Raw genomic sequence first — 27411 nt, forward strand, 5'->3', positions numbered from 1 at the left:
ATCAGTTTTCAACCTAATATTTAATGGATGGAAAAGTCTGGAGATAAGATTTTTGTTCCTAAAGGAATTTGAAAGCAGGATTATACATTAATATCTTTTAGTCAAAAACCCTGGTTTCCAATCTAAGTTTAGTTACTTGGTCTTAGAGAGAGCAACAATATTGTCTCTGGGCCTCACTTTGGTGATATTTTCTGCTTTTAGGTGAGTGTTGGACTTATCTCACATGGGGAAGTGTTGAACATTTTCATCCACCCAGAATCACAGATTCTCATAAGTCTGAAGGGTCCATCAAATCCAGTGCAGATAGACCTAAACAAGAATCCTCTTTATTATATCCCTGACACATGTCTCTTTGGCCTTTGCTTGAAAGCTTTCCAAGGTAGCGCATTCTACTTTGGAATATAGAGCTCAAATTGTTAGGAAAAATTCCTTTACCTTGTCACAATCTGTCTCTGCAATGTCCACATGTTGATCATATTTCTTCCTTTTGAGGAGAAACACAACAAATCCAATCTTTTTCTCATATACCTGAAGACATTTGTGGATTCCCCCTCCCCACCCAAGATCTTCTTTCCAGGTTTGACTTCTTCCATTGTCTTTGTGCAGTCCTCATGTGATATAATGGAATCATGAAGACCTGGGATTGAAGCCTGTTCTTGATATTTACTATATGACCCCAAGTAAGTCACCTTTCCTCTATCATTCTCATTTTCCTTTACCTGGAAAATAACCCTTAACTCAGGGTTATTAGAATCTAATAAGACAACATATCAAGGTACTTTGCCAACTTCAAAGTGGTATATAAATTTGATGATGATGATGATGAGAATATCTTAACCAATGTTTACAGCTCATCATTATAAAGAGTGCATACTGTATTAAATTTTATTGTTGCTTTTATTATAATCAGAGACTTCAAAAATCTTAAAACACAAATACTGGTGTATGGCAGGACAGGGTTTATGGTACTCACCCTGTCTTAGATATCCATTTCTCCTTTCTAGCCCTGATCATTTGTCTTCAATCGACTTACTTTTTATCTAGCCTCAGTGCTCTGATGGCACCTTTTTTTCCCCACCTGGAGAGGTGACAGAAAATTGGTTGTTGTGATGACCCTGGCAGTTTTAAATAACTAGCGGTCTTCCCTGGCAGCACTGGGCACTGATGTCTCAGTAATCTCTAGCCTCAGCATGCCACCCAAGACTGTTGCTCTGAACTGTGGAGCAGATTGTAATGCAAGTACTTGCATACCTGAGATGGTGGCTGGAACCCAAAGAGCATGAACAGCCTTTTGGTTTCAGAAAGGAGCACATTGGGTGCCAGCTTGGAGAATCTGTTAATGAAGCCCATGTGTTAAAAATGGGGGCCTTTAACTTGATAGCTAAGGGGGAACAAAGAAAAACTGAATTTTGTTCTTAAAATAAAATTTCAAAAAATAATCTGTTTGACTTCAAGATCAAGGAGTTTAAATAAAATTAAGGATATAATAAGGCAGTCAGTTAAGCCAGTTGTTTCTGATCATTTTTAGTATGGAGAACCTTTCTTTATTGTCAAAAAATGGAAGACTAGACATGATCATAGTTGTGCTATTAGTATTTATTGATTAAGAAACTATATAATGAGGTGTGGCTAGGTGGTGCAGTGGATAGAGCACTGGCCCTGGAGTCAGGAGTAGCAAGCCACTTGACCCCATTGTCTTACAAAAACCTAAAAAAAAAAAAGGAACTATATAATGCCCAAAAGGCTGCTATGAATTTCTATAGTCCAATAGAAAGAGCTGACTTATCTGGGATACCTATATTCAGTTCTTAGCTCCTACGTTTAATAATTGCATGACTTTCCTCATCTATAGAAGGGGATAGAAACAGAGAGCCTCTGAAGTCTGTTCCTTAGCTAGTTGAGATAAACCATAGATTCCTAGGCCTAGAGTCAGGAAGACTTTAGTTCAAATCCAGCCTCAGCATTTATTAGATGTGACTGTGGACAAGTCACTTCACCTCTGTCTGCCTCAGTTTCCTCACTATAAAATTGGCATAATAACCTTCACCTCATGGGGTTGATATGAGGATCAAATTAAATAATATTTGTAAAGATTTTGGCATAGTTCCTGGAAAACAATGGATGCTTAATAAATGTAGTTCATCTTTCTTCAGTTTATAGATTATATTTTATTAATCTTCATAACATTTAGAAATACTAATGCCTTTCTATCTCTGCTACATCTCTTATTCAGTTGACAGAAGGTATGTTTGCTTATTTATTATATGGAATTACATAATGAGCCTGCTGGGGCTGTTGTGCTATTTTTTAGGGATTAGAAGTCTGGTTCAATCAAAGAAACTGTCAATCTTTGTTCTAGTTCCACCTTCAGATTGTTTGGGCATTTCAATATAACAAGTTGAGAAAATCCACCATTCACAAATGTATGTCATAGGTAAAAAGCTAAGGTACTTGAAATCCACAACTTTATTTCGTCATTTTGGGAACCCAGAGAAGCTATGTGTCAAAAGTCCCTTTAAAGACCTGTCATATGAAAGTTCCATTAAACCAAACTGTTCTTTGGGTTAGAATGTTAGGTTAGGAGTCAGGAAGAACTGGGTTCTAGTCACACTTCTGTTATTTCATAGCTGTGTAACGATAGACAACTTAACCTCTTTGAGTCTCAATTTTCCCATCTATTAATAATATCTATAAAATGGGAATAATAATAATACTTTTCTAAAATAATACTACCCAAATGATTGCAAGAATATTGTATAATAATATTTAAACTTAATGTTCAGATGAGATCATGCAAAGCAGTTTTGCAAACATTAAAGTACTATTTAAATTTCAGTTGTTTTTGTGTTCTATGAAATTGCTTATGAAGGTGCCTATGAATGCATGTCCCCTTGCAATAAATATTATTTGTCTCACTTGCTGGAAATCACCAATTTAAGTAATTAAATCAATTTCAAGGAACTTTCCATGAATTTCATTCATTAGGTCTTTATTGAGTCACTTTATAAAACTGTGCTAGACATTGTACAGAGTTAATCTAGGTGTATTAACACTAAATTAATTACATGGTTACACACTGTCCTCAAGGAGTGTAAAATCTAGCAGGGAAATGAAGTCATTGTTTTACTAACTTAATTTTAAGTTAAAACTAGTTGATTAAACTTTATTAACTTAATTTTCTTTTCTTTCCCCCTTTTCTTGAGGAAAGGGTTAATTTATTTTCATGTGTGTGTGTGTGTGTGTGTGTGTGTGTGTGTGTGTGTATATATATATATATATATATATATATAGAGAGAGAGAGAGAGAGAGAGAGAGAGAGAGAGAGAGATTCTAAACATTATTTCTCTCTTTAAAAAAACTTATCATAAGCTGTTTTCAGATAACTGGAATGAGAACTGTCTTACAACAGGCTGAGATCAGAATATGGACCAAGCATATATTCTCTGCTTTTAGGTAGGAAAGCCAGCATAGTAAATATTCTGGTATTGATGTACTAGAAGGTGAATTAATAACTCAATTAAAAGGTATCAGATGAAAATGAAAAAGTTGGAGTCAAACAACAGAATACTATAGATTGGTTCTTTAACCTGCTTTACATAAGTGATACCAAACCACTAGGACCTTAGGTGGATAGAGCATTGAATCCAGAGGTAGGAAAATGTGTTCAAATCTAGCTTCAAATGCTTACCAGCTGTGTTACCCTAAGCAATTCATATAATTTCAGCATCAGTTTCCTAAAACATAAAATAGAGAGGATAGCACTTTCCAGGATTGTTGTGAGAACAAAATGAAATGATATATGAAAAATACTTTGTAAATCTTAAAGCATCATATGAATGCTATTATTATTATAGAATTATTATATGTGATAGCTATTATTATGGTTATTCTTATTCCTCTGAGGACATGTTCTCTCTTCACAACTGGTTTTTGAGATGAACAAAACTCAACTGAGGAAAACAATTTGTAGGTTAGTGTAGGGATAAAATGTAAATGGCCAAAAGCTATCTCTATTTGTTTTCCCCTTTAATCTTTTGTGAAATCCATGAGTTTCTGTTTCTCCTGGACTAGAATTCTCTGAGTTAAATATGAGCTGTCTGAAATGTATAGTTGTCCTCTAGTTGATTGAGGCTGTCAACCATAAAGGAAGTTGCAACATGAAAAAGCAATAGGCTTTCTCTTCTAAGAATGTAGCAAGAGTTGTCAATCTTAAGTTACTGAGTTACTACTTTGAGAACTGAATTATAAATAAATGTGTTAGGTAGTGGACTTTTTAGTCTTTTTTTTTCCCCAAAGGAGAAATATCAGCTACATTGAAACAACATTTACCCAGCATTTTCCCCACATTCTGTAATTGTACTGCCTCCATTCTCAATTCTTCTGACTCCTGATTTTTATACCATACTGTGGTATGAACTTGACAAGGATTCACAAGAATCTGACAATCACAGATGAATTCAGGTTGTAAAATTAGCAATGGAAATCATCTTTTTTTTCTCTTCATATTTTTCTCCCGGAGTTTAAAAATGTATTTACAAGGAAATTATTTACATTGGCTCTTTACAGGTTTCCTTGGGAAGCTTTAGTTAAGAAAGTCATGAAGCTTGGGGTCATCCTGCCATGTGAAGAATTTCCTGGTCTGTTTTATCTGCTGTGTTGTATGATGAAGTGTGATGATTCCTTGCTGGTTGACAGACAGGAAAATGAAGGTGTCTTGCTGCCCATGGGCATTTCGGATTTAGAAAGAGAGTCAAATGTCAAACCTTGTTTGTTCTAAAGTTTGTGGTGTCAAGCAAATTAATCTTCTGGACTGCAGGAATGCTTTGTTTTGTGATTCCTGATGAGAGAGTGGTATATTTTTTCTTTTTTAAAAAGTATTTTAAAAGTGAATTCAGAGTAAGTGAGAGGGGCTGGTTGCACTGGAATCCTGGGAAGAGAGTTCTTATTGCAACTGCAGTGTAAACTTAGAGATAACTCTGCTAATATGCCTCAACCTTGAAGGACTCACCTCTTTGGTGATACTTTGGGTGAAAATAAAAACGAATATAGAATAATAATGATATAATAAATAAATGAATAAAGTAATAGTAATAGTAATAATTATGATAAAATATTTGCAGGAAAATATTCTTGTCTCCTCAGTCTTATGAAACAAAAGTTGACATTTTCATGATTCCCCCCTCTCCCCACCTCTAAGCATCACTATTGCCTTGTCATGGTTCCTCTGAAAGCTTCTGGTCACCTTACATTTGATCCCAGGTGATACCAAAATAATGTCAGATCTGATTCTTCTCAGGTTTCTATACTTGTTCTTTCTAGGCCATGCATTAAAATTATTTTGTGGTTTATCACTTGAATAACCTCAATTTCAGTACCAAGCATCTTTGGAAAGGCTATTAATAGTGCATTATAAGTTAAAAAAATGTTCTTTATGCATTTGATTTTCCTTGTAATCAACCCATCTGAGGGTGTGTCCATGTCTACTGGTTACTACTTGTATGACCTTGGTAATTCTCTTGCAGGTTACACTAGATGACTTCTAGATTTATGGTGCTAAAAAAGTCCCTTTTAACTCTTCTTGTGATGATGTCTACACTGAGTGGGGAAATGGAGAATTGATGATGATCTAAATATTTCAAGTGAAATATACTGTGCTACTAAAGTTACTCTTTTTTTTTAGGTTTTTGCAAGGCAAACGGGGTTAAGTGGCTTGCCCAAGGCCACACAGCTAGGTAATTATTAAGTGTCTGAGACCGGATTTGAACCCAGGTGCTCCTGACTCCAGGGCCGGTGCTTTATCCACTATGCCACCTAGCTGCCCCCAAAGTTACTCTTTTTAAAAATATTTTTTGTGTGAAGTTCAGATTCTGTCTACATTATTGGATTTCCCAGATGATAATTTTACTCTCTTTGTCATAGGTTTCCCAACTTTTAAAAATACTATGGCAGTATGTTAATTCGCTACCTGGTTATACTTAGAGGTAGAGCTTTGTATCTGCTTTGACCCCCCCGTGCTCTAGTGCTAGAGGTAAATCTACTCATTCAGACATCACCTTTTTAATAAATGGTGATTATGAAGAAGACGATGAAAAAAATGAAATAAATATAAAGATGAAATTGAGGCTGTGGTTCCCAACTGCATTTAAAATAAAAAGACTACCTCCTGCTTATCTGAAGTGATCCCCAGACTGGCTTATGGTTTGGGAGGAAGGAAGTCTTGGGAGACCAAATGGGCAATAACAGCAATCTTGTGTCCAGCAGAGGAGACATTAAGAACTCTAGGAAAGTACACAAGATCAGGAGTCAGGAGATGGGGGGTCCTTTTTAGTTCCGGCCTTCCCTACCTAAATGACCTTGGGCAAGTCACAACCTCTATAGGCCTCATTCCCTCATCTATTAGATAAAAAAGATTGGACTAGATGTGCTCTAAATTCCTTCCAATACTAACATTATGTGCTTCCATGGAAACTCTGCTCTTTTCTGTATATCAGTGAGTCTTGGCTCCAGAGACAACTTGAGTATATTTAGGTGTGAGTTATAAATTGATTTGATGCCCATTCAGGTATTTGTCTTCCATTTTTTCATCTTAATCTTGATAGTGAGCTTTTATTTAATTGAAAAGTATGAGGACTAGGGAAGAGAAAAGACTTACTCAGTGCAGATGCCATGTTCTCTCAATAACACTGTTTGATAATATTGATAATATCTTCTATTTGACACAAACAGTATTTCTCAATAAGCACCCAAGCATTCCTACCAAGTACAGTCATGTTGTATTTTTTCTACCTATTTATAGGATCACTCTCTCTGATTTTTTCAAAAAGGATGAGAGATTCCATTCAAAATCAAGAAAGGTATCTTCTAAGTAACATAAAATTAACCTTTGTTGATTTGTTTTTTAATTCTCCTTGACTTCTCTCTTCAGCAAGAGTGTTCTTTCTGAGAAAATACTGTGAAGATGAACAGGGTAGCCACAGACTTAAGAAAGTAGTAAATATGTTGAAATCAAGTTAAAAAAAAGAGATTTGTGGTGAATCATAAAAACCCAGGATTTTTTTTAAACAGAAAATTTAATTCCATTTGGCTTTCCCCCCACAAATTCCATTTGATATTTTACATTTCCTTTATAACTTAATAAAAGATCTCAGGGAATAGTTGCAGAACTTTAGCCTAGTGAAAGAATTTGTCTTTTGTGGCATTTCTTCTCTAAATAGCATGGGAGATCAATGCATTAGTTTGTAGATCATGCGTTACTAATCCTAGCTATTTGAAAAAGAAACATCATGTTATACAGCAAATAGGGTCCAATGGAGAATTGAGTGGATATGAAAATAACTGAAGAGAAGTTTTGTACCATGGATGGGAAACAAGTAGCTGTCTATAGCATTTATCTGTAGGATAGTAGATTTAGAGCTGGAAAGGATGATACAGGCCTTCAAATCCAACACTCTCATTTTACAGAAAAGGACACTGAGGCACAGAAGGGTTAAGTGATTGTCTTATAACCACACATCTCTTCAGTGTCAGATTGGGGAACCATAAGTAAATCAATGTGAATAACTATGGAGGTGATATTTTTCAAGTTACTTGAAGTAATTATGGCTTATATTCCCTTTCCCCTAAGTTGAGCTAAATATCTTTTAGCTCAGAAATCTAGTGCCAAGTTGAAATCCAGCCCTGAAGTTTTATATACTAACATTTTATGTTTTAAGGTTAGTTTTCCAGATCTGATGATGTCTTGTATTCTAAGGTTCCTTCCAGGGCTAATGTTTTGTTTTACAAAGACTCTTTCAGTTCTGGCTTTAGATGACTCCCTGAATAATGATAATACAATTTCTCTACATCTGCATAGCATTGTGTAATTTTCATAGGCCTTGGATATATGTTCTGTCATGTCCTTGCAGCAACATTGTAAAGCATGTGAGACAGATCTGATGTGTGGGGGTGGGGAGGGGGGTCCTCAATTCACACATGAGCAGCTAAGTTTCATTGACAATGTGACTTGGCTAAATCACTTGACCTTTTTTAGGCTTGTCCCAGGTTCTTCTTCCATGTAAGGAGGAGGATGGACTAGATGATCTCTAAAGTTCTTCCCAGCTCTAGATTTGTGATCCTCTCACTTGTCTGAGGCCATTTAAGGTCACTAAGTAGCTGAATTGGGACTTGAAACTAGGCCTTCTAACTATCAGTGCTATTCCCACTATGGGCTGCCTCTTCAATTTTGAAATGAAACTAAAAGCAGCACTCTTTTTTTTTAAGTACATGGTCTTCCTCATCACCAACTTCATAGCTCATATTCATATAACATATCAGGATTTACCAAAAGCTCTTTCCATGCAATAACTCTGTTAACATTAATTTATTTCTGTTCTAGTTTCTTGTACTTCTGAAACAATCTACTTTCCATTTAAATTTATTCTAAAATGACATTAAGACAGATTGAAAATTATTGTGGGATATTAGAATGCTCTAAACTTTGACTATTCCATATTCCTGAATACTTGCTATTCCTAAGACTCAAAAATCTTGAGTGGCTTATTATTGAGAGAAAAAAATACTCAACAGTCTGGCTGAGACATTCCACAAGTTGGGGCCCATTTTTCTTTTTCTTTTTCTAAAATGGAAAACGAAAAAAAGAAAAGAAAAAATAAAATGAAGAACAGTATTATTTATGTAAAGAAACTAACAACTCTCTTTTTTTAGGCATTGCCTTTATTATTTTTTTAAAAGTTTTATTTGTGGTATTTTTTTATGTCCCAGAATTTTCCTCTCCATTTCTCTCATATAACTCTCTCTTGTCACAAAGAAATATCTTTTTTTTTTGGTTAGGTTTTTGCAAGGCAAATGGGGTTAAGTGGCTTGCCCAAGGCCACACAGCCAAGTAATTATTAAGTGTCTGAGACCGATTTGAACCCAGGTACTCCTGACTTCAAGGCCGGTGCTGTATCCACTATGCCACCTAGCTGCCCCACAAAGATCTTAAGCAAAATTTACCAACGTGGCAGGCACATATACAAAATTTGGCAGCCATAACTCTCCACTTACTGACCCAGAGTGATGAAATATTCCGAGTCAATAATATTCATTGTCTTTAATCTTTGTCCAACTATATTTTACTATTTTCATTCAAATTATTCTAATCATTATCTGTAATAGTACAATTCTGCCTTCTTTACTTTGCATCAGTTCATACAATCCTTCCCAAGGCTTTTCTGAATTCCTTACATACATAATTTCTTAGTGCAATAATAATTGCATTTTATCTAGCCCTTAACTTTTGGCATAACACAAACATTTCAGGTATTGGGTGATTGAAGGATTTTTCTGGCTTTGACCTCCTTAGAATAAATGCACATGATGAAGTCATCCACCTACCTTTCCAGATTTATTTATTTTCCAGATTTATTCCCTTTTAGGTTATGTATATTCCATCTAACCTGTCCTACTAGTTGTCATCTGTACTGACTCTGTATTTTGTAGAGTCTGTCTCCCATTCCTTGAATGTAGGCCTTCCTTTGCTCCACATTTGCTCAGCTTAGATTCTTCTTTCTTCATTTATCTTTTCCTACTAGCCTTTCTCTCTCTCTTCTCCCCAACCTCATCACCTCCTTAGTATTTTTTCCCACTTGAGATCACTTGGTATATGTGTTTTGTCTTTCCAGAAAAATATAAACTCCATAAGAGGTAAAGATAGTTTCATGGTTATGAATGGAAGGAAGAAATGAAAGAAGGAAGTTAGAAAGGATGGAAAAAGAGGGGGGAACAAAGAAAAGAAAGAAGAAAGAAAGGAAGAGCTTTTTTTTTTTAAATTTAAGTGCCTTCTATCTGACCGACATTGGCTAGGCATTGGAAATATAAAAGTCTTCCCTTAAAGAGCTTATAGTCTAATGGGAGAAGACACTACATAAGGTGAAGTGGTGACCAGAGAAGGAAGTCTTGTTTGCAGAGTCAGATTGTGAGTACAATCAGAGCATCATTAAAAGATTTTTATGCCATTTCAGTCAACTAACAGTTAGAACAGTGTCTGACATTATTAGTATGTACTCAATAAATATCTATTAAATTGGATTTACTCATTCAGCCAACTAATTAAAATGATTTCCCTCATCACAGTTGGTTCTTGGGTGGAAGGGAAGACCATGGTGCATATTGGCAATTCATTTTAAATGTCTTTAGACATGTATTGCTCATTAGAAGTAAATTTGATATTCTTCATTCCTCCAGATGGTAGTAGACAGGAAGACCCAGAAGGAGAACTTAGTGAGGAAGAACATTGGTTTGGAAACTCTTCAGAGACCCCATCAGAAGCATCCTATGGAGAAGTTCAGGAGAATTATAAACTGTCTCTTGAGGACAGAATCCAAGAGCAATCTACTTCCCCAGACACTTCCTTGGGAAGTGCGACCCCCAGTAGCAATACCTTGGAGCTGATAGCTCTGGAAAGTGAGGCCCTGCGAGATCCATTACAGTGTCAAGGTCACCTTTCTCCTGGTGTATCTTCTTTGTGTGATGATGACCCCCCTGGCTCAAACAAGCCCCTGAGCAGCAATCTGAGGAGGCTGTTGGAGGCTGGTTCCCTCAAGCTAGATACCACAGTTACAGCCAATGGCCGGGTAGAGTCTCCAGTCAACCTTGGCTCAAATCTCTCCTTTTCTCCACCATCTCATCATGCCCAGCAACTAAGTGTTCTTGCCAGGAAGCTGGCCGAGAAGCAAGAACAGAATGACCAATACATTGCTGGTAACCGCTTTATATGGAATCAAGGCAAATGGCTACCAAACTCAACCACCACCTGTGGCTTGTCACCCGATTCTGCCATCCTCAAGTTGAAAGCAGCAGCCAATGCTGTACTCCAGGACAAATCTCTCACACGGACTGAGGAGACAATGCGGTTTGAATCCTTCCCTTCACCCTTCAGCTCCCAGTCTGCCAGTTCCACTTTGGCAGCTTTATCCAAGAAAGTGAGTGAGAGAAGCTTGACCCCTGGGCAAGAGCACCCTCCCCCTGCCAGTTCTTTTCTCTCTCTGGCTTCTATGACCTCCTCAGCAGCTCTTCTGAAAGAGGTTGCTGCAAGAGCTGCTGGGAGTCTTCTGGCCGAGAAGTCTTCACTGGTGCCTGAAGATCCTTCGCCACCTCAGCCTTTGGAGAAAAAACAAGAAAAAGGAACCCCACCCCAGTCCTTGGAGTTATTGTTGCTCCCTGTACCCAAGGGAAGGATTTCAAAACCCACTAATCCAGGTAAGGAATCTTTGATTTTAGCCATCCCACTCAAGACATCTGGGTTTGCTTGTCAGGTTTCCTAAGGTTCTGTTTATTTTTTTGTTTCCCTTCCAATTTGGGGTAGGGGCCAATAGATATATATATATATATATATATATATATATATATATATATACACACACACACATATATATGCATATATACATATACATATATGTATATGTATATGTACATATATATGTATATATATGTATGTATGTATATATAAAGAGGAAAACAAAATGCTTTAAATAAGCAGTATGTTGGTTTTTCATGTTTGTGTCAAACAAAGCCTTTATATTGAATAGGTAATGAAACTTCTTTTAGTTCTAAAATACATCCTCCCTCCTCCCCCCCTTCAAACAAATGAAATTTTTTTCCTTCACCAAGTTCAGGCTAGGTCCATACAAAATATATTTAATGGGGAAGATCAAAGGATTACTGTCAGGGAGCGCATGGCATCACTGAACATGTGAAAACCAGTGCTTTTGAAATATTGGTCAAGGGAGAACTCTGCATCCTGCTGCCTTCATCACAAATGGACTTTTGTATAATCAGCTGCTTGCTCTGGCCTAATTTGCCACAGAATATACTATGATGTTTCCACTTTTTGTTACATTATAAAACATGAATCTATTTCAGTTGATTCCTACATAATTCCTTAAGAAAAAGGAAACTGATTTTAGATATTTTCCATCATTAGTTAGTAAATACTATCTCTCTATATATTCCTCTCCCTTTCTCTCCTTTTCTTATTGTTTGTCCCTTTTTCTATCTCTCTGTCTTTCTCTTTTTCTGTCTCTGTCTGTCTCTTCAAGCCATGTTCTTGCCAATCCTCTATCTTCCTAGGTGACTTAATTAAAAGAAGTTTCATATGGAAAATTAACAATCTAGGGTTTTTTTCCCTGGGAAGAATCATTCATTTAAGAGAAAGTTTAATCACTGATGTGACCTCAGGGTGACCATATCATCTCTCTTCCGGTTTTGTTTACAAATGGCATGAACTGTATACTCAGGTTTCCATGAGAGTACATATGGAACTTAAGTCTTTTTTGGTCAAGACTATTCTAACAAACTAGAGAAGGAAGTTGCTGCTGTCATTTTTCTTAAGCGGGACCAGTAACATCATGGAAGTGATGTCTGAACTTGCACATGAATTGGATTTAAGTGAGATAGGGTTGTGCAAAGTCATTAGCTTCACTCTCTCTTCCAGTCATCAGAGTCCATGGCAAGATAAGTCAAGATGATGGAGATGGCCCCCTTCAAGTAGCTTGGGTAAATTGAGCAAAGGTGTGAAGAAGCATGTATTAGAAGTGATGTCCTTGGAGATCAAAAGCCAACTGTGCTCATGCTCTTAATAAGGAACAACTGTATACACACTCCTGAGTTCTTTAGAGAAAACCCTTCAGGAGTGATCCCTCAGTTGGGCTTCTTTAGAATGCGCGCACTCAGAGTTCTTGGCGGTTACATAGTCAAGGAAGCAGGAAGTTGAGTTGCCCCCCCACCCCGCCAAGGAAGAATCAGCTGCCAGCAGCCCCAGTGAGAGAACCAGCCTTTCTACTCCTCTGAGACTGCCAGCATATAAAAACAGGGAGCCTGGGGGCTGGTAAGGTGACTTGGGTCCTATGAGTGCGATGAATCTGGTGACCAGATGGATAGTAACAGACACAAGACAAACCTCTGGGGGCAAATCAGTGCAGCTCTGGGGATTCTGGTGTTTATGGAGGGCTTTAGTGTGCATCCTGTGAAATTCTAGTGTATTGGGACACACTGCAAGAGACCTGAGGGTTTAAGCTCAGAGAACACCAAAGGACAGGCTGATAACATTAGTGGCAGGTGGTCCCAGACATTAGTTGAGAAGTCTAATGTAGTGAATGATTGCCCCCCCCAAATTCTCTTTATTCTCTGCCTAAATCAAGATCCAGCTTTAATTTCATATGCACAGTGACTGCACAGATTGAGGAATGAATAAAAAAAAAGTATTGCACAAAGGAAAGGAGTATAAAAAGGGAAAGCCCAAAGGTCCTGCTCTCAACTAGCTCCCATTCTGATGGGGAAAGTATCAGTGTGGAAGTCAGGAAGACCTGACTTTGAATTCTACCTATTGAGCTTCTTTGGAATTCAATTGCCTCATTTTCAAAATGAAAGAATTGATCCTGGTGACTGTAAGAGCCCTTCCAACTCTCAGTCAGTCATCCTATTATCTTTGGGGGGGGGGGTCTTCCCTATTTTCTACAGAAGCCTTAGTTGGGAGGGTCGGGGTAGTGGGTAGAGGTAATGTTGTCAGTAGTCATGGGACCCAATGTTGTCAGTAGTCATGGGACCCTTACAATGAAAACATGACTATCATTATCCTGATATACTTGTTAAGTGGCCAATTGAGAAATCTGTTAGAGTCTTGGATCAACTTGACCCCATTCCTTAGTCTCAGATAATATGTTAAAGTAGATGCAACAAACTGGGAGCAATGAAATTCCCAGAAGTCATATCCAAGTTGTGAATTATGCCTCTGGGAGGTGGAGAGACAGAGAGAGAGAGAGAGAGAGAGACAGAGAGAGAGAGAGAGAGAAAGAGACAGAGAGACAGAGACATAAAGAGAAAGACTGAGAGAAAAACAGAGAGAGAGACACACACCAAGAAAGACAGAGACAAAGAGAAAAACAGAGACAAAGGCAGAGATAGAGACAGAGACTCATGTGTTCTGTGTGTGTGTGTGTGTGTGTGTGTGTGTGTGTGTGTGTGTGTGTATGTGTAGGGGAACTTTGTACAAAAAAAATATAATTTCAATGAAGATGTGACCCAAGAAATATTCTTGACCAAAAAACCACAAGTTCTATATATATATATATATTCCCATAAGCAAGAAAAGTGATGATATGGCCACCTTGTCATAGCAGTGACTAAGCTTCTTCCTTAAATGAATGATTTTTTACACTAATCCAACATAGCCTTTCTGGAGAACAAAACTTTGGGAAACACAAGTGGGATATCTTCCTCATTATCAAATCAGCTTTTTGTTTGGCTAGTTTCCTTTTGGTGATTTGGAGAAATAATTCATGTAGATTATTCAGAATCATGACTAACTCCTCCTCACCAATGCTGCTGCCTATTCATTATTGTTGTTTCTGCTACTTTTTGACTTATGTGCTGGTTTGTAATTATTTTCAAATCTGTGTATCCACACAATGTGAAGATGAAAGGAGAGAAATAGACACATGCACTCTTCAGTCTTTTTTTTAATGTCTGTGTGTGTGTGTGTGTGTGTGTGTGTGTGTGTGTGTGTGTTTAATCCTCAGATAGCCACATCTGAGGTGAATGGAATTATTTTCATTTCTTTTCCTTTTCTTACCTACTGTCTGATAAAATAAGGTTATGGCACGGTGGAAAGAGCCCTGAACTTGGAGTCACAGAACCTGAGGGTGAAACCTGGCTCAACCATGTGGTCCCTCTGTGACTGTGGGCAGTTTACTACTTAGTCTCTCTGGGCCTCTGTTTCCTTATCTGTAAAGTTAGTGTATTGGACTCAATGACCTCTAAGGTCCTTTCTTATTCTAAATCTATGATCTTATTGTGAGGGAAGTACAAAAATTCAAGCAAGTCAGAAAGAAAAACTGTAGATCCTGGATGATAAAAATAACATTTATACAGTCCTTTTTTTTTTGTCAAATATTATTTCATTTGATCCTCAGAAAAAACCCTGGTAAGTGGGTTGCAGTTTTATACATGAAAATACTGAGATAAATGGAGGTTTAAGTGATTTTCTCAGGCTTACATAATTAGTATTAGAAGCAGAATTCAAATTCAGATCTTCCTCATCCAACTAGCTATGATAGATAATCAATTTTGCATATTGCATTCATCTTCTGAATAATTTGTGGTTGGGCAGAAAATGGTTGAAAAGAATAAGGAAGAAAGTACAGTACTGCCCCAGCTGCTAATTTTGCTCCTGTTAATAGCTAATTCCCATGCAATATTTTAAATGTTGTGAAGCATTCTCTATTCTCATTTGGGCCTCACAATCGACTCTAAGGTTGTAAAAAAAGTCCCGTTTTACTGTTGTGGAAACAGGTTCAGAGAGCTAGGAAGAGCAAGTAGTCTGGAGAGAAAGTAGGTATCTTGCCCATGGTCACTGTCAGAGGCTGGATTGTACCCCTGTTTTCAATTTTCTGAATGCAATAGGCAATTGAGAGTTATGTTAAAATTCATTTTGATAAACCTTAGATAAAGAAACTGCCTATTGGTCATAATAAACTCCACTTTGCTAAAGGTTTACAGAAAAGCTTGAATGGTATTAGATGCTTTAGAGGGAATCACAATAAAGGCTATATGTATATATACATATAGTAGACAGGTAGGAGGCAGCTAGGTGACTCAGTGGATAGAGCAATTGAGTCAGGAGTCAGGAAATCCTAAGTTTAAATGCAGCCTCAGACACTTAGTAGCTAGACATCCTAATTCATATCTAGCCACTGAACCCAGATGGCTCCGGAGGAGAAAGTGAGGCTGGTGATTTAGCACAGATCTCTACCCCCACCCCTGTCCCCCATTCAAGTCCAAATCACTTACAACTCATAGAAGCTTCTCCCTGGTGTGTTCTTCTTTGAGAAGGATGGACAAGCAACAACTACAATAATAGTGTGCCCCTGGGCAAGTCACTTAACTCCTATATGTCTTTTTTTGGGGGGGGGGGTTTGCAAGGCAAACGGGGTTAAGTGGCTTGCCCAGGGCCACACAGCTAGGTAATTATTAAGTGTCTGAGACTGGATTTGAACCCAGGTACCCCTGACTCCAGGGCCAGTGCTTTATACACTATGCCACCTACCTTCTCCTCTTATATGTCTTAAAACAGTGGAGAAGGAAATGGCAAATCCCTCAAGTATCTTTGCCAATAAAGCTCCATAGACGATGGTCCTTGGGGGTCCCAAAGCAAATTGGACCTGACTAATGACTGAACAACAGCAATTTGCCAGATTCCATGTTACTGTTTTACAGTTTTATCTCATCTGATCTTCACAATATCCCCAGGAGGTAAGTACTATTATCTTTATTTTACAGATGAGGAAATTTAGACAAACAGGTTTGTGTCCAGAGTCATGTCTCTACTAAGAGTTTAAGGCTGCATTTGAACTCAGTTCCTCCTAACCCTAGACCCAGGACTCTCTCTCTCTACTGTATCACTGAGCTGCCTCAGAATAAATAGACACTATTAAATAGAAGATTCTCATTCTACTTCTCAAGTGAATCAATCTACCTTAAGATTATAAATTAGAGTCAAAAACAGGCCTTCTGAGTGCAGGGTTGCTTTCTTCTCTCTGTCTCTCTCTCGATCTTGATCTTGCTTTAACAAGAAACTGCCATAGCCAAAGGGTGTGTCCTTTGCATTTATAAATACATATATATTGGCCATGCTAGCAGTCCAGCAGGCATGTGAGAAAACTTTAACATGAAAGAGTCAGAGAAAATCTGTTTTTAAAAGTGAAATCCAGTCTTCTTGCCACCCCCCAAAAAATAAGAGTTCTTCAATAGGAGTGGTGGAAAAAATATCATATTTTTATGAAATTAATTAAATTAGATATACTTACTAACCAAATTTAGTTGCTCATATTAATATTCAATATTAAAGTCTTAATAAAACTTTAAATTAAATATAATTAAGAAAAAAAGAATCTCCAGTTGAAAATGTGAAGAGGTTTTCAAGCTGAAAATCCATTGTACCATACAACAGTTGTTTCTTATTCATATCTAACTTTTCCAACTCTCTTTTCCTAACCAAATTTTTACTAAAGTGTTCTATTGACAAGTTATTAAAATGTGTACTTGGAAAGATCATGGGACCAAGATTTAGAGCAGGAAGGATGCTCTGGATGCCACCTTTTCCTAACCTCACATTTTTCTGATGAGGAAACTTAGGTCTTCTTAGGTTAGATGATGTCTATGATTAATAAACAGGTAGAAATAATAATCCATCAGGATTTGAATCTTGAACCTCCAGCACTAAATGTGGGGAGACCTTTCTCCTACTTTGCCCTGTGTCTGTAACTGTAGGACCTGAGGGAACATCTTTATGAGAAAACTTGAAGGGAAAGATTGTTGGATGGGGCAGCTAGGTGGTGTAGTAGAGAGAGCACTGGTCCTGGAATCAGGAGGACCTGAGTTCAAATGTGAACTCAGACACTTAATAATTGCCTAGCTGTGTGGCCTTGGGCAAATCACTTAACCCCATTGCCTTAAATAAATAAAAAGAAAATTAAAAAAAAGAAAAATTACTGGAGGAACAAAACATGGACAACTCAATGACCTATTTCCCTTAACAATAAATTCCTCATTTTGCCTTGCCTGTGTAGTCAGCCTGAATTGCAACTTTGATCAATTTGTTTAGTGAGTTCAAACTATCTCATGAGGGCATCCAATCTGACCCAGAATAATAAGAAAGAGGGCATCCAATCTGACCCAGAATAATAAGAAAGAGTTTCGAGGGTATTTTCTTTGAAATCAAGCTCTTTCCTCCCTGTTTTCCCCTGACTTGGTAGCCCATCAAACCCCAGGCAAGAACACATTTAATTTTAGTTACTCATCTTCATAAGACAGAGGTATAAAATGGTTATGATAGAAATGACACCACTTTTGGCCAAGGACCTCAGTAATCATAAGCCAGATGAGAGAAGAACTTTGGGGAGGGGGAGTGGAGAGGGGACTCTCTCTTCATTTTGTTCAACCATGGTATCAATTCATTCTCAAATAAAATATAACTTGTGGGAAAACCTTAGTTATTGGTCCGATTCAACGTGGTAGTTTTTTTTTAATTAACTTTTGGGGAGAAGGTGTTGGAAGGTTAATGATACTATCCATATAGGGAATCTTGAATGTGGAAACTTCTCCAAACCCAGATGCAGATTAAGAATTCCTCAGTAACTGCAGTAATCTTAGTGTGTTTGGAACATGCAATTGAGTGACTTAACCATTAGCCCCAGTAGCTAATGTGTATTTGATTCAAGATTTAAATGCCAGGTTTCTTAACTCTGAGACCAGAATTTGAAACCAAGCCTCAAACATTAATATCACTATATGATCCTGGGCAAATCACTTAACTTCTGTTAGCCTTGGTTTCCTCATCTGTAAATAGAAATTATAATAGTATCTACCTCCCAGGATTGTTATGAGGATCAAATGAGATAATAATTGTAAAGCATTTAGCACATTTTCTGTTACATAGTAAATTTCCAATGGACTTTGTAAACCTTAAAGCAGAGTTTAGTTTCTATTATTATTGTTATGATAAACCTCTCATTGCTTCTTAGATTCTAATCTCTGAGAATAGTAATAATAACTACAGTATTTTAGAATTTTACATTACAACAATCTTCATATGCCTCTTTTCATTTGAACTTCATAATCCCATGAGATAATTAGCACCAGTTTGATGATCTTCACATTGCATAGGAGAGTTGAGGCTCAGAGTGGTCAGATGATATTTAAAGTAACTACCTGTCGCCAGTGAAAGCACCGTCAAATGTCAGGGGTGAAACTTGAACCTGGATCTGTCTGGGCTCCAACTTTAGGATTCTTCCTCTCCGGTAGGCTACCTTTCTTTGGCCCCAAGCATACCTGCTTCCTTGTTTGCAAACTTGGCCCTGCCTGTCCAGATTGTTCAAGATAATGATGGGCAGCCAGCAGGGAGAAATTCATTTGTCTCCCACATCCCCCTTAAAAAACAAGCAACAATAACAGCAACAACACAAAACCCAGAGAGAGGCAATGAACCATTAGGATGAGGCATGCGAGTTAGAATTTTTGAGGTATTTATTTAAATGTTACAGAAAACATGTAAAGGAAGTCTGAAAGAGTTACAGCCAGTGTGGGACAGGCTGGGAATAAGCTGACCTTGGGCCTGGTCATTTAGACTGAAGCAGCTCCATGACCTTTTTACCTTTTGGAGGTCAAAGGAGGTTCATAGCAGGAAAAAGAAAAGAAAATGATTTTTAGTCCATTTGGACTCTGGAACATGACTCATGTTTGCCATGTCGTCAGGTTTTTAATTTTGTTTGAAGCCTCTGCAACTTTGAGACCTCCCCCCTTTCTCTTCTACCAAGAGCTGAACCCCTTATAGGAGAGGCTACTTTAATGTCATCTTGAGTTCCCAGAGTCTGCCAGCCCATTCCTCTAAAAGTTGATGGGGTTGGGAAGATTATGTCTGTTTGCTCTACAGAGAAATGTCACACATTGACTCAGTTCTCTTTGAACCTGCTATTCTGTGGAAACTTAAGAATATAAATGGAAGATTTTTTAAAAAATTCAGTGGCAGGTTTGAACTATGGAAAAAAGGCTTGTAAACTTTTCAGGATACCTGGTTACTGAGTGGGCCCTGAAGGCAACAGGATTGCAGGGAATTACCATCCGCCTCCCCAAGTTGGCTTTTTCCCTAATATATACCTTAAACTTTCTGTCCCATGAAAGGAGTATTAACCCAGGCTGTTCCAAGACAAGTACTTTTAAGTTCAAGAATTGAAGTGTCCTCCTCTGTTACTGTTAAGTCTTCAGTTACTGGATTCTGAAAATGGGAATGATAGGACTCCTGGGAAAGCTGGGTGGAGAAAGCACTGGATCTGTAGTCAGGAAGATATCAGTTCAAATCTATCCTCTGACACAAGCTTTGTGGCACTGTGATTCTTTTGCTTCAGGTACTTCATCTGGAAAATGGGTATTATAATAATAGGATATATTAGGGGGAAAGGCTGAAGAAGAGTCTTTAAGGCAAGATTTTACCTTATCTTGGGCAGCTAAGTAGCACAGTAGATAAAATAGATCTATAGGACTCTATATTAATAGCACCAACTTCATGGGTTGGCATGAGGCTCAGATGAGATACTATTAGTAAACCTTAAAGTGCTCTCAGTGCTAGGTAGTATTGTTTTTATATAGTGAACAGGATACTGAACAAGATTGTGGAGTTGAGACCTAGATTTGAATCTTGGGTTCTACCATTTTGCCCCCTCTGTGACTTAGGTCAAGTCATATCACATCTCTGGGTCCCATTTCCACATCTGTAAAATTAAATATTTATTAAATACTCAGACAGTAGCTGTGTGACCGTGGGCAAGTCACTTACCCCTGTTGGCCTCTCAGTTGTAAAATGAACTGAAGAAGAAAATGTCAAACCACTCTAGAATCATTGCCAAGAAAACCCCAAATGGGGTCTTGACTGAAATAACTGAAGCCCATGAACAATGACAATAATATATCAAAAAGACAGTCCCTATCCTCAAGGGCTTTATAATCTAAAGGGAGAAACAACATACAAATATAGTTGCAGAAGACTATTTGGGATCTACAAGATATATCCTAATATAGGATAAATCAGAGATAATGAAAAGAGAGACAACACTGGAATTAGAAGGGGTTGGGAAGGCTTCCTGTAGAAGGTGGGCTTATTAGTAGTGACTTAAAGGAAACTAGGGAGGTCAGTAGTCAGGGATGAGGAGGGAGATCATTCCAAACCAGAGTCAAGAGATGGAGTGTCTTGTTCATGGAATGACTGGAGGCCAGTGTCACTGGATGGAAGAATATGTTTTCGGTAGTACTAGATAACTTTACTAGATAGTAAAGTTTGGGCAGTACTAGATAACTGTTTTACTTTCCTGCTTCAGAAGCTTTCTAGTCTAGAGAAGATTAGATAGGATAGGCAGATCCAGTTTTTTGAAGGACTCTCTATAGGAAGTGAGATTAGATTTGTTTTCATTGGCCCCAAGGGACTGAACCAGGAGCTATGGAAAGGGAGGTTTGGACTTAATATAAGGGAAAGCTTCCTCACAAAATCTCCAAAAGTGGAATGGGTCACTTTGCTTCCTTTCTGGAGAGGTCTTCAGGTGGAAAGTTGGAAAAGATGAGCCATGAGATTTCTCCTAAATCTGAGATTTAATGACTTAGAAAGTTCCTTCTGAGTTCTGATCCTCTGAATTGGTTCCCAAATGTTCTTTTAGGTAAGAATTCAAATTCCCTGCTCACTGAATGATACACATAATGCTGAATTTGAAGTCAGACACATGGGTTTGAATTCTGGCTTCGCCTTCCATACCCATGCGACCATAGGAAAATCATTTAATTCTTTGGCTCTTAATTTCCTTGACTACAAAATAAGGGACTTGGGCTAGATGATCTCTCACATCCCTTCCAGGTCTAAATCTATTCTCCTATTATCCTTTGACCTTTCCACCAGTATTATATCCCTGGCTAAGTATAACTGAACAAATATTAGTTGTGTGTATCTTATTTCTAGATCTTTATAGTTTAACCCTGAAGTTTCACTATGAGTTTGTGGATTCGTAAACTTTAAAGTGAAACTGTTGTGTAGCTTCAGATAGGCTTTTAAATCAACCTGTGTAGAGCTGCCAATAACACTGTTTGCTATCGTTTTGGAAGTAGGTTATGTAAGGTCTCTAGTCACTGAGTAAGACAGAGGGCAAGGGAAGTCATTACATGGCCCTGGGGAGAAGACCTGTTTCTTGAACTTGGAGGTAGATGTTGGTCAGGATGAGAACTTAAGCTAGAGACTCAACATGCCTGGAGCTCAGACTGGAGAATCGGATTTTAGAAGTGCTGAGGGAGGGATATTTGTTACTCATTTGTTTCTGGTGGTGTTTGACTTTCATGACTCCTTTTGGATTTTTCTCGGCAAATATACTGGAGTGGTTAGCCACTTCCTTCTCCAGCTCATTTGACAGATGAGGAAACTGAGGCAAACAGAGTGAAGGGACTTGATCAGAGTCTCACAGCTAGGAAGTTCCTGAGACTAGAACTGAATCCAGGAAAATGAATTTTCCTAATTCCAGGCCCAGCACTCCATCTGTTGTGACACCTAGCTGCCCAATATAGGGTTAACCTTGCTTTCAAGACTCTTTTTTCAACCTTTGTTCTTGTTCTACCATCTAGTCCAGATGAAGTTAGTTCTGCTGATTCATTTCTAGAGATGAGATCTAGAAGTAGGGTTTCAGTTAGTTGAACAAGAAGGAATTCCTAAAGATTAAGCCCTAGAAAGGTTTAGACACCTAGGCCTTTAAGGTGGCAGGTTAAGCAATCAGGTTTCTTTAACTTTGTAAATGCTCCCTTTGTTAGCTTAAATTCTTGTTCAGAATGAAAAGTGCTGAGTTTAAAATCTGCAGACCTAAGTTCTCTTGCGGTTTGCCACTTGTCTCTGGTAAGAGCAGGGGCAGGATACTTAATGCCTCCAAGCCTTATTTTCTTAGTCTGTAAAATGACCTCTAAGTCTCCTTCCACCTCTCGCTCTGCTCTATGCTCTGCTCTATGCTCTGCTCTATGCTCTGCTCTATGCTCTGCTCTATGCTCCTAAGAATGCTCTAGAATGGTAAATTACAGATAACTTATTGATCCGCACTGGTGTAGAGAGTTTATACATGGGATGTTCCATTCATTAGTGAAATCACTGATCCAGACCTAGATAAAAGCATTTCCTTATAGTGATTAGTTATAAAATTCTTCAACTGGGGTGGCTAGGTGGCACAGTGGATAGAACACCGGCCCTGGAGTCAGGAGTACCTGGGTTCAAATCCGGCCTCAGACACTTAATAATTGCCTAGCTGTGTGGCCTTGGCCAAGCCATTTGGGTTGCCTTGCAAAAACATAAAAAGGAAAAAAGGAAAAAAAAATTATTCAACAAACCTACAAGGGAAAGGTGTGATTTGAATATATCAAATAACCTGACTACTTAAAGAATGTATGAATATTTCATTCTTTGCCCAAATATATTGCATCACCCTCCACATCAGAGTAGGTGATCTTCATAAATTTGGAGTAGCTAGGTAGCACTGTGGATAGAACACTGAGTGTGGAGTTCAAATCTAGCTTCAGACTCTGACTAGTTGGATGACCTGGGCAAATTACTTGATCTCTGTTTGCCTCAGTTTACTCATCTGTAAAATGGGAAATATAATGGCACCTGCCTGCTAGGATTGTAGTGAGGATCAAATGAGATAAAAATTTTGAAGTGCTTAACATTTAGTCCTATATAAATGCTAGCATTAATGATGATGATGATTAGATAATTCTCTAATACTTGGTGGCCAGTTTGGTTTTTTGTTTTTGTTTTTTAGGTTTTTGCAAGGCAAATGGGGTTAAAGTGGGTTGCCCAAGGCCACACAGCTAGGTAATTATTAAGTGTCTGAGGTCTGATTTGAACTCAGGTACTCCTGACTCCAGGGCTGGTGCTCTATCCACTGCGCCACCTAGCTGCCCCTGTGGCCAGTTTGGTGATGAAACTCTAAATTTAGTCAGGCCATTTCTCAGTCCATAAATATTTGGGCAATCTCTCACTGGTCCTCAAATCCTTTCAATATGGGTAGGACCTGTTAGAGCTTTCATTCCTTCTCTAAATCCTGAGGGGACCCAGGATTCTTCTACCTTCACAGTAAAATCATCAGAGAAGGGCAAGAGAGATATTCTTAATAACTCTACTGAAACATCAAAGAGAATCATAGAATATCAGAGTGGAAGGCAGCTCTCATGTTATGTCATGGCCTGACCAAGAACCATAGCCTCTCCCACAACTTTTCATTATTCCATTTTTTCTTACAGATCCCAAGTGAGGTGAAAGTCATTATACTCTGTGGTGGTCCATTCCATTTCAGTCCATCTTTAGAAATTTTTCCTTAGTTGAAACCTAAACTTAGTTCTTTATAAATTTTACCCATTTGTATAGGACCAGGCTGAAAAAGACTAGTTTCTTGTTCATGGGATAGTCCTTAATATGCTTAAAAATAACCACTATCTTCCCTCTCATAAATCTTCTCCAGGCATCCTTGGTTTCTTCAACTGATTCTCATACAGCATGACATGAGACTCTTCACTGGTGACCCTCTTCTGAAACTCACCAGTTTATCTGTGGCCTTTCCAAAATTTGATTTCCCCAGACTCCTGATGTGGTCTGACCAGGGCAAAGTTCGGCAGACTACTTCTATTAATAAACCTTTCTTATTATAGTTTAAGATTCTTTTAGATTTTGGATACCATATAATTCTACTGCTTCATGTTGAGTCTATAGTCCATTAAATTATTCAGCTCTTTTTTCAGATGAACTACTCTCTCTTCTACCCATGCCTCCCCCATTGATTTTTTAAACCCGAGTGTAAGACTTTACATTTTATCCTTATGTTCAGCACAACCTTCTAGATTTTCACTATCATTTTGGATCCTGACCCTGTGGTCCAACATATTAGCTGTCCCTTACCACTTTGTATCACTTGCAAATTGGATAAACCTGTTATCTGTACCTTAATCTGAGTCATTGATTTAAAAAAAAAAAAAGTTGAGACAACATAGGACCAAGAACAGAATCCTGGGTTACTCCACTAGGATTGTTGTTGTTCAATCATTTTTTTTAGTTGCATCCATTTGGGGTTTTCTTGGCAAAGATACTGGAGTGATTTGTCATTTCCTTCTCTAGTTCATTTTACAGATAAGGAAACTAAGGCAAACAGGATTAAGTGACTTGCTCAGGATCACACAGCTAGTAAGTCTGAGGTTGGATTTGAATTCAGGAAAATGAGTCTTCAAGATTCAGGCCAGGCGCTCTCTCCACTCTATCCACCAACCTTCCTTGCTTTATTAGAGAACAGTTTCTGTATTGCTATCCAAATATTATAATGACTATTTCTTTGGCATAAGTCATTCAGCCCTTATCCACTCCACCTAAATTTACCTCTTTCTATTCTACCTCTCTTTACCCTATCTGCAAGGATAGCATGAGGTTTTTTATCAAAATCTTGACAAATTATTAGTCTACTAGTCTAATAATCTTGTAAAAGAAGGAAGTGATGATAGACTGACATAATCTATTGTTTGATCCATCAGTCAATATGTATTTAGGAAGCATCTGCTATGTGTCAAGGGACCCAGGATCCAAGCTCAAGAGGATGAAACAGTCCCTACTCTCGACAAGTTTACTTTCTAATGATGGTGCTGTGCTCATGGTTTGTGATCACCGATTTTTCTTTCCTAGAGGCTGATTAACCATCTCTTTCATAAATCAAAGTCAAACTCATTAACCTCTAAGTTTGCAAATTCTGCTTTATTTCTTTTCTAAAAAAAAAATGGGATAATATTTGCCTTAGTATCACTTGGAGTAATTCAGCAGTCTCATCTGAGCCCATTCATTCATTGCTCTGGAGGGCAGTTTGTCTGGGCCTGGACTCATCAAGAGCAACTGGTGCTTTCTTTCTATCTCACTACTAATCTTGGACTTTTAACCTGGGATCACAATCCCCCCCCCATCTTTTTTTGTCTTAAGAATTATTTTCTTTGACTGAGAAATGGAAACAAAATAGAAGTTGAATAATTTGACTTTCTTTCAATTGTCTGTCATCCTCCCATTTTTCTTTTCTTTTTTTGGGGGGAGGGGGGCAAGGCAATGGGGTTAAATGGCTTGCCCAAGGTCACACAGCTAGGTAATTATTAAGTGTCGGAGGCCGGATTTGAACTCGGGTCCTCCTGACTCCAGGGCTGTGCTCTATCCACTGTGCCACCTAGTGGCCCCCCTTCTCCCATCTTTCTAAACAGGGATCCTATTCCTTTTTTGATCCTTCTGGTTTCTGCAATTGCCATCTCTGATTACTGGAAAAATAGGAGCTCACTTTAGATAGCACTTTATTACTTACAAAGTTCTGACCTCTCAATAACACTATGGTGGGGGTGGGTAATGGAAGTAGTGTGATGGAGTGGGAAAGGGCACTGGATTTAAAAATCCGCCTGGGTTAATGATAGTTCTTTCATTTGTAAAATGGGCAGCCTCTTGGCACAATGGATGGGGGCTAGAGTCAGGTCTTAGAGTCAGGAAGACTCATCCTCCTGAGTTCAAAATCAAACTCAGATACTAGGCTATGTGACCCTGAGTTTTGCCTCAGTTTCCTCATCTGAAAATGAACTAGAGAAGGAAACAACAAATTACCTCAGTATCTTTACCAGTCAAACCCCAAATGGGGTCACGAAGAGTTGGATAGGATTGAAAAGTTATTGGATATTTGTAAATTGATAGGGATGTGAGCTTGATAATTTCCATGGTCCCTTCTAGCTCTAAAACCCCCAATCCTCATTTTAGAATAATAAGATCCCAGATGTTATCCAAATCCAGCTCCCACTTTCTCTCATACCATTTTATAGATGAGAAAACTGAACCTCCAGGCTGTGACACGACTTTGTCCTTTTGCCATAGTAAGCGATAGAATGGGGACTCAGATTCTTGGCAGCTCAAGGGTACTGGAAAGAGCTCTGGGTCTGAGGAGAACCGAGGCGCAATCTTTCTGTTCTTGTGACCAATGTGACCTGGAACAATACAATTCTATTGAAATGGACTCAAAAATCATTTTTAAACACATCACACTGGGCCATGATGGGGAGAGATGATACAAAAAGGAAGATGAACTATGTCATAAATGAGCTTATGTGGGGGGGGGGGAGAATTTATACAAATAAGTACAAATTCTAAGCAAAGTAAATATGGCATAATTTCCTAGCATAGAGGAAGGGAGAAAGGAGAAAAGGAAACGTATATTTATCAAGCAATGTGCTTGCACTACTATGTGTCAGCACTTTACAAATATTAACTCATTTGTTCTTCCTGATAGGCCTGTGACATAGGTGATAATATTATTCGTATTTTACAACTGAGAAAACTGAATTAGGCAGAAGCAAAGTGACTTTTCCAAAGTTACACATCTAGTCAGTATTGGACTGATGGAGTCTGGATTTGAACTCAGTTCTTCCTGTCTCCAGCCCCAGCAGCCAGATTGTTCTATCCATTAAGCCAACTGGTTGCCTCAGTGTGGGGGGAGGGGGCAGAATTTTTAGGAGGACTAATCATTCCCTGTAGGAGGGAGAATTGGGTGTGAGCCTTGAAGGAATGAAACCATAAGAGATGAAGGTAAACAGGGAGATCTTTCCAGGGATTGGGAAATGTTACTTCTCTAAGGCCTCAGTTTCTTCTGGAAAATGTTTGAATCAAATTATCTTTAAGTTCCTTAAACTGGCCTCTTGTGACTCTATATCCATTGTTCTTTCCATTCATAATAGCTCCAGAAAATTACATGATGCGAATGGAGGGAGCAACATATATTATAGATCAATGCTGCAGAGTAAAGGCAGCCTGGA

At 38.2% G+C, this 27411-nt stretch overlaps 1 protein-coding gene across 7 annotated transcripts in view; it reads left to right on the plus strand.

The window, feature by feature from the left end:
* Positions 1-27411, plus strand: part of ZNF827 (zinc finger protein 827) — a 249568-nt gene that overhangs the window by 18796 nt on the left and 203361 nt on the right. For all 7 annotated transcript variants that reach the window (XM_074229196.1, XM_074229197.1, XM_074229198.1 and 4 more), the window contains exon 2: positions 10225-11238. In XM_074229196.1, the coding sequence (XP_074085297.1) occupies positions 10225-11238 (1014 nt within the window). The remainder of the gene's footprint in view (positions 1-10224; positions 11239-27411) is intronic.

Source organism: Macrotis lagotis, chromosome 3, assembly GCF_037893015.1.
Source record: "Macrotis lagotis isolate mMagLag1 chromosome 3, bilby.v1.9.chrom.fasta, whole genome shotgun sequence".
Lineage (NCBI taxonomy): Eukaryota > Metazoa > Chordata > Mammalia > Peramelemorphia > Peramelidae > Macrotis > Macrotis lagotis.